The sequence below is a fragment of the Cannabis sativa genome, chromosome 8, assembly GCF_029168945.1.
Source record: "Cannabis sativa cultivar Pink pepper isolate KNU-18-1 chromosome 8, ASM2916894v1, whole genome shotgun sequence".
NCBI classification, from domain to species: Eukaryota; Viridiplantae; Streptophyta; class Magnoliopsida; order Rosales; family Cannabaceae; genus Cannabis; species Cannabis sativa.
Genome location: NC_083608.1, coordinates 25,469,271 through 25,482,347, shown reverse-complemented (window position 1 = coordinate 25,482,347; position 13,077 = coordinate 25,469,271). Strand labels below are relative to the sequence as shown.

Sequence of the window (13,077 nt, the reverse complement as noted above, 5' to 3'; positions counted from 1 at the left end):
GCAGACAATTGAAGGAGTCCAGAAATCTACTTCTTCTTGGATGTCCTCCTTTGTCATTTTGACTCTTTGTTTGGATGGAGAACCAACAAATTTAGAATCTAAGATCCTAATAATTTTTTTTGTACTAAAACCATATTTATACTTATTTATTACATATTAAAAAAATAAAAAAAAACTAATCATAATAAAATAAATAATTATTAAATCTCTTATTTTTTTTATTAGAAAAAATAATTTATATTTTATTTTAATATTAACAAACAACATCAACTAAGAATTTTTCTTATATATTTGAATTTTTTTTTTTTTTTACATTTGATAAAACATAATAAATAAATATTATAAATTATTTTTTTCTTTTTTTTTTTGAAAGGAAACGTATTCGTAACATTAAATAGGAAAACTAGACCTGTCGGTTATTACATAATAGGTCCACCGGAACCGAATCGTTCGGGATATTTCCATACAACTTGTGAGTAAAAGCCCAATTAGCCACATTATGGGCAGCAAAATTACAAGTTCTATTTGCATGCACAAAATTACAACTAATAAAGGAGGGAGAAGACCTAGAACAAAAGGAGACATAGTTATCAATTGCCCAATGAGACTCCTTCCCATTGAGAGCATTGATAACTATTCTCGAGTCACTCTCTACCATAACAAACTTGAAGCCTTGCTCAAGAGCCATCGAGACAGCTGAACCACAAGCTGCAGCTTCTCCACATAAAGCATCCGCAAAGTCTAACCGAGCCGTGTTAATCCGAACCACTGCACCCCAATGGTTTCTAGCTACCACCGCTATGCACATACTGTCCAAGCCCACCCTGACATCACAGTTTAATTTAATCCAATCCAGAGGAGGAGGCCTCCAGATCCCCACCAAAGAAGGGGTAGGGCAAGGCAAGAAAGCATCATGAAGCTCTGCATAAGAATTACAAATTTTGTCAATACATTTCAAAACATCCGGATGAGAGTTGTTATGAATATAGTCATTACGCATTCTCCATATATTTTCCACAACGATCGAAGCATACAGAAATACTTCATCCACACGAATCCCCCTAGTATTAAGATTCCATATGAATTTGACCCAGTCCCAAACTCGAATCCTAGAATTGCAGATAGGATAAATGCCCCAAGGTGAAGAACGCCATAAATCCATTGCCACATCACAGGTCAGGAAAAGGTGTTCCATTGATTCCTCCCCTAAACCACAGAAAGGGAATTCGTTATTCTCAATGTGGAATCTTTTCCCAATCACAGATCTAGTTGAGAGTGCATTAGAGAGGATACACCACCAAAGGATCTTATGCCTCTCCAAAATTTTGCTATTCCACAGCTTGTTCCAAAGTGCCGGAGCAACCGCACTTTGATGGGCTCTCTCTAGTGCTTGAGACAGATACGCCGACTTGCAAGTAAATTGTACTTTTTTCTCCAATGTCCAAACCCATCTATCATCCCCAAGGCCCGAGGGATTACCGCCTTTGACGATTGCAGACACCGTTTCTTTATCAAAAAGGATATTAAGCTTCGGGATGTCCCAATCTCCATTGGCCAACAAAAGGTCAGCCACACAATTATCATTGGTTAAAATCCCGCTCCTTAGTTTCGGGATGAAACCTTTAAGATGAGGAATCCAGGGATCCCTCCAAATATTAGTCGCCCTTCCATTTGTCACAACTTTAAAAGCCCCTTTCTTTAGGATAGTTTTGGCTTTCACAACATTTTTCCAAAACCAAGAATCCGAGTCCTTATAGCTGCATTTGAGAAAATCCTTCCCCTTAAGATATTTGGCTTCCAAAATTTTACAACATAAGGATTGAGATCCATTTAGAAAATTCCAGCCCCACTTGGCGAGGAAGGCCAAATTCATTTCCTTGGTTTTTCGAAATCCTAATCCACCCAAAGACTTAGGAAGGCACAGCTTATCCCAAGCCTTTAAATGAATACCATGATTTCCTCTTTCAAAGCCCCACCAAAAATCTCTGACTAAACCATCTATTCTCGAGACCATGCGACTAGAGAGTTTTGTGGTCTGCATGGCATAAACAGGCATCGACAAGCCCACAGACTTAATTAGGGTAGCACGACCGGCTTTCGACAAAGTCTTCGCCTTCCAGCCCTGCAATTTAGAGGTTAGATGTCCAGAATAAAGTTAAAATCAGCATCCTTCTGGCTAGCTCTGAAAAGTGGCAACCTCAGATAATTTATAGACCCTTCCGGAGACTTAATGCCCAAAGCTTCCTTAATCCCTCTCCTCATACCGTCAGGAGTGTTTTTACTGAAGAAAATTGACGTCTTGAGTTTATTCACTATTTGGCCAAACCAAGAGCAAAACTTCTCCAAACAATTCCAGACACAATTTGCTTCATTTATATTGGCCCTACCCACCAAAATAAGGTCATCAGCAAAGAAAAGATGGGTAATAGTTGGACCTCCCCTACTTAGTTTAATTCGCTGAATGTTGCCCTGCCCAAGAGCCTCTTCCAACACTCTCGAGAAAACCTCCGCAGCACAAATAAATAGGTAAGGGGATAGGGGGTCTCCCTGACGGATGCCACACGATGGCATAATCTTTCCAACTTGGCCCCCATTCAAGCAAATGTTTAGAGTGGTAGTGGAGATGCATTGCGAAATCCAAGAGCGCAGCTTCGGAGGGAAGCCAAAACAGTCCAAAGCATGGTCAATGAGCCTCCAACTCAGTCTGTCATAAGCTTTAACAAGATCAATTTTGATTGCAAAATAACCCTCTCTACCTTTCTTTCGTTTGAAGGAATGGATAATCTCCTGGACTATGACATTATTATCTTAGATATTTCTACCAGGAACAAATGCCGTTTGAGTAGGGTAGATTATAGAAGGCAGCAAAGGCTTGATTCTATTCGCTACTATTTTAGAAATGACCTTATAGATAACGTTGCAAAGGGAGATAGGTCTAAATTGACTAGGTCTCTTCGGGTTCATGACCTTAGGGATGAGAACTACATTGGTGGTATTGATTCCTTTATGCATATGGCCATTTCTGAAAAAGTCTGAAACTGCTTCACAGACATCATCACCCACAGACTCCCAGTAATGTTTGAAGAAAAGAACTGACATTCCATCCGGCCCCGGAGCCTTATGACTGTTCATGGCAAACAGAGTATTCTTGATTTCTTCCCTCGAAGGACACAGAAGGGTCCCCTCTTGGTCATCTATAGACAGCCTATCCTGGAACAGCTGTCTACAATCCAGGCTCTAGTCAAGATCTGAGCCTTCAAATATACTTTGGAAGAAGTTCGTGAATTCGAGTCCAATAGATTCTCTATCTGTAAGCCAGACATCATTTTTGTTCAAAATACTCTCAATGGCGTTTCTCCTTCCTCTTATTGCAGCCGAGAGGAAAAAGAACTTTGAACATCTATCACCCTCCTTGAGCCAAGTGATTCTGGCTCGTTGCTTCCAATAAAGCGCTTTCCTGGTTAACATTTCATTCAGCGATCTACGCATTTCACTCTCCTGGGTCCACTCCCGAGCACCCACTGGGAGTCTTTAGAGACTATCCAGTTTCTGCTCCAGGTCTTTAATAACCCAATCAATTCTTCCATACTGCGCTCTGTTCCACTTCAAAAGAGCAACCCTAGTAGCTCCCAATTTTTTGAAAATTCGGGCAGGAGCCCAAAAGTGGTTCACTGAATCCCAAGCATTGGCAACTATCAATTTACTCCTATCGTCCCTTGTCCAACCCTCTTCAAACTTGAAACTTCTCTTAGAGCTTGGAGGATTACCACTAGTATTCAGAAAAAGAGGTCGATGATCCGATTTACTAGTATGGGAAGAACAGATAATAGCTTTCGGAAACAGATGGAGCCACGCTTCATTCACAATCCCTTTATCAAGAGCCGATTTCACATGATGACCCCCAGACCTATGGTTGTCCCACGTCATCTTATCACCCTGGACGTGCAGGTTAATCAATCCTCTCGCATCTACCAGGTTGGAAATGAAGGGGATAAACAGGTCCCTTCCGGAGGAACCTTCTCTTTCAGAGTTGCTAAAAACAAAATTGGTGTCTCCTAAAATCAACCAAGGACCCCCAAACCTGTCCCCAAGGGCCATGATGTTCGACCAAAACTTTTTCTTTGCATAGAGGTAAGGGGGCCATACACACACGAGAGAAGCCACGGATTGGAAGGGGGATCCGAGTACACAATTCCAGAAATATGATTTCGGGTACAAGAAATACATTCAAAACTAAAACCAACTTTCCAAGCCAAAATAATACCTCCCGCAATTCCGATAGAAGGCACACAGATATTAAAGTAAAAGTGGAGGGATCTAAGAATACGTACCAGAGGAGTCGCATCCACTTTTAGCTCAGACAGAAAAACAAAATCTGGAGAGCGCGCTCTAATCAGGGACTTCAGTTCACGAACTGTAGAGGTCTGCCCTAACCCCCTACAGTTCCACGCGATCCCTCTCATGGCTCCTGTGGAGGAGCAATGACATTCTCCTCCACAGGGTTTTGCGAGTACACAAACCCGATGGATTCCGCCTCATCAATTATAAAGGAGCCAATCAGCGGGCTCTTCATGATACCTTCATTGCAGCTCAGGGAGTCGGAAGATTCCTCAAACAGATCATCATAAATCACCTTAGATTCCCGGTCCTTCTCTTTAGTGTCCCACGGAAAGTCTTGAACCACATCAGGGTGGGTTCTAATAATCTTGTGAGGTCTAGTACATAAAGAAGCAGAGCCTTCAAACTTCCCTTTCTTAAAAGGAGTAGTTCTTTCATTGATATCCGAGGAGGTCGGCACACCAATGTCCCCTCCAATTCTCTTAATCTCATACAAATCAACCTTGCCAAAATGTTTCAGGTCATGAAGCAACTCCTCTTGAGCATGGAAAAAGTGAGCCAAAGCATTCTCTTCATTAAAAGGGGAAACGACCGAAATCCCAACACCCAGAACTAGTGGATTCTCTTCATTGATCAACCCCTTCCTTTCCCATTACAAGAGTAATCCACCTCACGGTTATCACCTTTCAACAGAGTGGGCCCAGATTGAAAGCATCCCACACGCTCAACATCATTAACATGAATTGCATTGGACCTTTCCTCCATTTCCCTAGGCCCTTTATCATTAGATGTAAATAAATTAAGCCCATCACTAGGTAATTCTTTCGGCCCATTTGAGTTAACAAGCAATTGACAAAGACCCTCATGGCCCAAAACCAACGGCCCACTACTCTCACCTTTACCAAAAACAAAAGGCCTTTTTCCTCTTGGCCCAGCCGACCCAACTCCCACTCCAAAGGACAAAGTGTCCTTTCCACTAAAGCCCATCTCATTACCCAAAGGTCTTTCCACACTTTTCTCATTATTTAAAACCAACGGGTCTACACCCTGTTCACCCACGGTCAACGCCTCCAAGTTAGGTAAAGGAGCAGACAACCTTTCTCCTAAATTCAAATTATCAATTGGCTTACTACCATTTCCAGCATTCTCTCGAAACACTCCGGTAGCCACCTTCCTGAACCCATTTGTTCTGAGGTTTTTGTCCATTCCCAGAGATGGGTCGATCCATCAACATCAAGCCCCTTCTCGGAATTCGATCCACTCCGTTCTTCACCTTAGCCCCGGCAACGGCTAACCGAGACGACAAACCAGCACGCTGGAAGCCACCAGTCATAGAAGCAGACCCAGACGCAATCGTCGCTGGGTTCTTGATCAACGCACCAGAGAACACATCCTGATATTTCGAAGCTGTGGAAAGCCACGGACCGTACAAAGGGAAAGGAGTACCTTCAAGACTAGCCACCGTGATCGGAAAAGACAAAGAACAGCCCCTCCTTTGATGACCCAAAACACCACAGAAGTAACAAAAAATTCTAACCTTCTCATATTTAAACTGGAGCCAACGCTTGACTCCAGAGTCTAAATTAAAGAAACATCCAGATATTAAAGGGTTTTTGAGATTAAACTCAACAAGAACTCTGAGAAATAGGTGCCACGAGCTTGGATTGTCCTCCTCCAGTTCCACTTTAATAACCTTCCCAATTAAACCACCCAGTCGGTTACCATTATTCACCGAAAAATACTCATGTGGCAGCTTATGAATCTGCACCCACAAGCTGAAAATGTCTTCAGGTGTAGTGCCTTCAACACTCTGCACCCATGCACGAAGAGCAAACGTATAACCTCTAAAGGACCAGGGGCCATTATTCAATGCCCATTGCCTATCCTCTTCACATTCAAACCCCAGTTTAAAACAGTTGAGAGTATCCGAACCATTAGCCAGAGGAAAAACAGCCACCTTTTTTTTCCAATGTTTAGTAACAAACTCTAAAATATCACGCACATCAACAGCCATAGGAGCCACTACCTTCCCTAACAAGCACAAAGAAGAGAGTGCCTTAATGGAAGAAACACTCGGGGAGAGAGAAATGGTAGCTTCAACACAAAAGATGGCTTTGCCTTTAATAGGGCCATCAGCAACACTAATCAACTCCATAAATGAGAGACAGCAAAAAACAAAGCAAACCAACTACCCATACCCAAGACTCAACCACCCTTTACCCCACTGAATCTCAAAGACCCCACTCCCGAAAAAAGACAAGGCAAAAGAAAGAGTAAACAAAGAGACAAAGCTAGGAAAGATGCCACAACCCAAAGAAAGACCCACCAAGAAAGCTAACAAACAGACCCCAAACACAGAGAGAGCAAATAGACACAAAGAAGCAGAGATGAATACCGAACAAAGTTCAAGGATTAGAGATTGGTGAATGACCAAGCTCCAGGGAGAGAGAAACAGTGAAAGACCATTCTCTCGCTAGCTTTTTGTATCGGAAAATTAAATATTGGTAACTAGGATTCCATGTGTTATTAGTATAACTAAGTAGGGAATGGATTTTGACCATTTTTATTGAAAAAAGGATTATTCATCTTATAAGTTTTGTTTTATGTATCCTGATTATAAATTATTTTTATCAAATACATATAAATTTATATTTTAAAAAAATTAAAAAAAAAATTATATGTTTTTACATATTTGTGATTATAATAAACTAGATTATAACATTACCATTATCATTATAATAGATCTTAACAACTCACAGTACTTTAAAATTTATAATTTACCAAACACTCTAGCTCAACTTTTTTCTACAGTTTTGCTACAACTATTTTTTCTCACAACATACAAACTGACCCTTAATCTAAGAACATATAAATAATATAACAGTCGCTTCATCGCTTTCATCACGTAATGAACTTTTATCGAGATTTAAGTGCATGTGTTACTTAGAAGTGGTGTCATGATCTCAACCAATATCTAATTCCTATTTTATTATTATAATTAATTAATTAATTTCAATTTCATTTATTTTAGATTATTAATTGTTGATATGAAATATATGTCTAATTTATGTTTGCATATTTTATTTTTTGTAGTGTGAATATGATTAATTAGTTTTTATAAATCAATTATAATTATTATTTTAAAACAAAATTAAACTATTTATTAATTTTGATAGTCACTACAAAAAAGTTTACTTTTAGTCACAACAAAATTTATGACTAAAATAAAAAAAGTTGTGACTAATTATAAATTACCATTCATATGTTGTGACTAAAAGGTCCGTGACTAAAAGTATTAGTCACAAAAATTACAATTTGTTGTGACTAAATGTGTTTTTAGTCATAATACTGATTATGACTAAAACTAAATTAGTATTAACTTGTAGTTAAATACTATGTTTTAGTCACAAGTAAGTTTTTGTTGTGAGTAAAAATCACATTTAGTCACAAAAAAAATTATGTTGTGACAAAAAAATTGTCACTAAAAGTAACAGTTTTTTGTAGTGAGTTTAGCACTGAACAAATATTTTCATTCTGCGGACTATATCAGATTATTAGAGTTATTTTTTTTTCAATTAATATTCATAATAATTACAGATATGTGTACCCATTATTCATGGTCAACAGACACAATATTGTACGACATTAATTAAATTTAGGCATGCATTTTAGGAGAAATAAATTAACAAAACAGTATCAAGAGCCAATAAATTAACAAAACAGTATCAAGAGCCAAATCGTGTAGAATCAAAAGGCTAAAAACTCAAAATAATCATTCGTACTAGAGTGACCCCCGTGTCCAAATTAAGATTAAGTAATTTGTTTATATATTTATATTAAGAAAATACAAGTGTAATAAATTATTTGCATCATTTTTTTTTTTTTGGTAATATTGAAATTATAGCTATTTAAGTGGAACACAAAAAAAATACACAGTAGCTCAACAGAGACTACAAAAGAAGTTTTCCTAAATATTAATTTAATTTTGAGAATTTTGATTCATTTCTAATTAAGCAACGTTAAATAATAATAATAAAAATTATTTATGATATATTGTATGCAATGAAAAACCTATATATCATGCTCTGTAAAAGATGTACGCGTATTTTACCAACAGAACGTATAGTGGGAATAATTAATCGAAATGAAAAAACATTGAATGAGAGTTTAATTTGAGTGGCGCTATATATCAAAGTATCAATTTCAATGCCTAGATTTATTTATTTATTTATTTATCGTAGAGTTAAGCATCTAGTGAGTGTGTAGACCTAGCTAGTATTTATGACATCAGAACGCGTCTACTAGATTAGAAATATTATACTAGGCTTAAAACCATGATAAGGACACTTGTACCACTTCTTCTTCACATTACGTATTATAATTATTGTGTCCAATATATAATTGCATCTATGTTTTGTTTTTTTTTTTTTATATTCAAAAAAGAAAAAAAAATAAAAAAAAAATAGCCCCAACTAACAAAACAAGACAATTACTACCTACTACCGGCACAAAATGACATTTGTCTGTCCCACTAAAACAGTTAAACATGCCTTAAGAATATATCACAATTATGGATAATTAAGGCACCTGAATTCCCACTTTTCAGTTGATTCTCATAAACTTTGAAAAAAGCTTTGTTGTTATTAATTAAGCAGTGCCAATAGCTCCTCTATAAAGAACAAATATGCAAATGGTACTCCTTTTAAAATGTAAATTCTATCTCTATTTTCTCGAAGCACTATTATAATTTAATAATGTTTAAATTATATTTTTATTAATATGTATATATTAAAATATAAAGAATTTTATACTTCTCACTTTTATTTTATTTTAATTTAATTATCAAAAATAACTCAATCAAATATAAATAACATTTTTATTTATTTATGTTTCAATTCATTTATACCATTTTTTTTCTCTTTCTCTCCCCTTTTTTTCCCTTTTTTCTTCTTTTTAAAGTTACTCTCTTTCTTTTTTCTCTCTTTCTTACTTTTCTCTTTTCACTCAAATTTTAAAAAATAATTTCTGGTCACTTTATTACTCGAACGAGCCTAATAAAAATATCATTGTAATTTAATTTAATGTGAACATTTTAAGATGTGAAAAGTATATATTTTTTGCTATTCTTTTTTTTTTAAAAAAAAAAAATACTATTTGGAGACTAATATAGTAATTAGTTAGTGTTTTATAATTTTTTTAAATTTTAGTTAACATTCATTTTAGAATTTTTTTTAATTGAATTATATTATATTATATTATATTATATGATAACTAATTAGGCTTCAAAATAATAAAATATATAAATAATTGGTATATAAAAATAGTATGTTATTATATTACATGACACATTATTAGTTTTGAAATAATTTTTAAGGTTACTTAAATGTATTTTAAATTATTATCTACCATAATATAACTTAAAAATAACTAATTAATTACTACTACAAAAAATCTTACATTTAATCACAACAAAATTTATGACTAAAAGTGAAAAAATAATTGTAACTAATTATAAATTTTTATTCCTATATTGTGACTAAAAGGTCCGTGACTAAAAGTATTATTCACAAAAATTACAATTTTTTGTGACTAAATGTGTATTTTTAGTCACAATGCTTGTTGTGTCTTAAACTAGATTAGTGACAACTTGTAACTAAATATTATGTTTTAGTCAAAAGTAACATTTGTTGTGACTAAAAGTCACATTTAGTCACAAAAAAAATTATGTTGGGACTAGAAAGTTATCATTAAAAATAGCAGTTTTTTGAAGTATACTATGATGTATACAAATAAGTTTTAGAGGTAATCAAAATTTATTTCAAATTATATGATTTAAAAATAAATTTTTTTTATATAAAAGTAACTAATTAATTTTTTGTCAAATACTATTAGTATATAACCAAAAAAGTAATTTTTAAAATACAGGAAAATAATAAAAATAAAATTGAAAAATGTATTAAGTAGTAATAGTAATGTTATTATTGTAAATTAGATATGAAAAATGTATATTATTGTTATTTAAATTATGCGGCGAGAGACCCATCTCAAGTAAACTGAGAATCTTGGGCAAAACAAAATCTAATTGGGATTTTTTAAAAAAAAATAAATTGTTGGGAGTGCATGCTTGTATAATGATCATTTATTTCTATAAAGTTATACTTTTTTTTCTTTAATTAAAATTGGCTATACTTAATTTTGAAACTAAAACAAGCATAATATAGTTTGTATGTAAATTGTTTGTGCAGATATAATTACTATTATATATCTTTTCTAATTTTCCTTCATTTTCTCACCTGGAACAATCAATTTTTTAACTCTTTTTTTGGTTGAAATTTATAGTTTTCATATATATATATATAGGAAAAATACATATGTACCATACACTTTAGCTCAACTAATTTGGAAAAATATATATATATAAAATCCATTAATATATATAGGAAAAATATATATATATATCGGGTGACCAAACTATGAAAAAATTAAATCAAAATTTTGCATGTAGATGTAGTACGTTTAGAAGGCCTTTATTATTGAAAAGAGTTCCTAACGACAACTGATGTTAAGTTTAAGTGACTATATTTACTTTGGGAAAAAAAAAAAGTAACTATAATTAATTCCATTTCTACTGACACACGACACGTACAACACTAAGCACGATATATAAATATATATCTATATATATGTTATAACTAATAACAGAACCAGTGGTTCTTTTCAAAAATAATAATAGAACAGTACTGGTCTACAACGTACGGACCTATAATATTATATAGATACACACACAAGCAAACCTTAATTAACAGCCGATGTATAATAATCACTTGAGATGATGACAAAGTTGAAAGATAACAAACAAACACGCACCTCTGTATCAACATTTTTGTGAGGTTTTTATTAACGGCACAAACTAACATCACTGTACCTTCAAACCAAGCTAACAATATATATACATAAAGGGATAGGACTATAAAGATATATAGGATATTTACATGGTGGAGATCTTGATTTTGTTGATCTAATGGTAACAAAATTGTTGATCTAGCCTTTGATAGTTGATCTAATGGTAATAAAATTGAAGAAATATGATAGTAATAATGGAACTTACCTAATCATATTTTTACACTTTCTTTTGTCTTACATTATTGTCTTCTTCTTCTTCTTTTATTTTTTTTGAAAATTTGTTAAAATATACTTAAAAATTTTAACTATTCTTTTAATATAGTCATGCTTTATAGTTGGTGGGGTGACAATTAGTATTGGTGTGTCATGTTCGTGTTGTGCCGAGGTCTTAAATTTACTAAAAAGTTGTTGACACGAGTACGACACGTGACTCGAAAAATTTATAAAACACGTACACGAACACGACTCGAATAAGTTCGTGTCTTGAACCTACAAAATCGCATATTGTGTTGGCGGGTTGTAAGCTAAATTGTTAATGTCATCGTGTCATCTTCGTACTATGTTGAATTTTAAAATTTATTTTAGATGACAGACACGAACACGACCCGTAACATAAAAAATTGACAAACAAAATATATGTAGCAAAATTTTCGTGTCGCCGTGTCGAACTCGCAAAATATCGAGTTGTATTCATGTCAAACATGTGTATCGTGACTTAAATTGCTTCCCTACTTTACGACTCGACTTGTCATTTCCTCGTATAGATGTTTTGAAGTCATTGATGAACAATATTCATATTTTTTTTAAAAAAATAATAACAAATTTGTAAAAACTTATATACAGCATATACTCTTTTCAATAAAAAAAATTGTATTAAAAGCTTAATTTTTTTCATTATTTTGAGGATTAATGATAATGTAGTTGTTTTTCTTAAAACTCTTAGCTATTAAAATAATTTCTTACTTAAAACTTAATTATTTAACTTATTTTATATTAGTATACATTGTTATTTATGATTACAAAATTATAAAAACAGTTATATATTTGATTGATACCGTTAATAATCTGTATGAGGTATTCAATTTTCTTTTTCTTCTTTTGTTAAATCAATAACAATATAAAATATAAAAATTAAATGAACTAAAATATATTCAATTAAATATTAAACTCTATAAATTTTCGATAAAAATGCATGTTATATTAATATAAATATAATTAGTAATGTTTTATTATTTTTAAATAAATAATAATTAATGAAGAGTATATAATTATTTTTATATAAAAAAAATAATTGAATAATGTTTAATTATAAAGTAAAATAAAATTACACTATTTAAAAAATATTACAAAAAAATAATATTTTAATATATGTTTGTTGTTTAGAATATAAATAAATATATGAATTTGTAAGACTATATAAATAAATACAGCATATAAATTTTTTTATATTAACATAATAATAGAAAATTTAATCAGCATTACAATAGAGTTATATTTTTTTTTTGTAAATAACTCTTGTTGTTGTATAAGTGCAACAGAATTTTGATCGTGAACAATCCAATATTATAATTATTATTATTTAATGAAAATGATACATAAAATATATAGATATATTTACCCATATAACATAAAAAAAAAGTTGTAAAAGTTATTTAACTATTTAATGCCTTTTCTTTTTGTTAAATTACATGTACTAAATTGTAGCTCCTGAACTCTCATCCATGTCTGATTGTCATTATTAAAATTGAACAAAAGTCTTTGAATCTAACGATCTCAATAGTTCAAAAAGAATTTTTAATAGCTTGAAAAATTAAAGGAATATAATTTAGTACCGTT

General features: G+C 33.0%; 1 protein-coding gene across 1 annotated transcript; it reads right to left on the bottom strand.

Moving 5' to 3' along the window:
• Positions 1–3,531: 3,531 nt before the first annotated feature.
• LOC133030509 (uncharacterized) lies at positions 3,532–4,098 on the bottom strand. The gene has a single exon (XM_061103275.1). It carries the CDS (start codon positions 4,096–4,098, stop codon positions 3,532–3,534), a length of 567 nt encoding a protein of 188 aa, XP_060959258.1.
• Between the last annotated feature and the right edge of the window lie 8,979 nt (positions 4,099–13,077).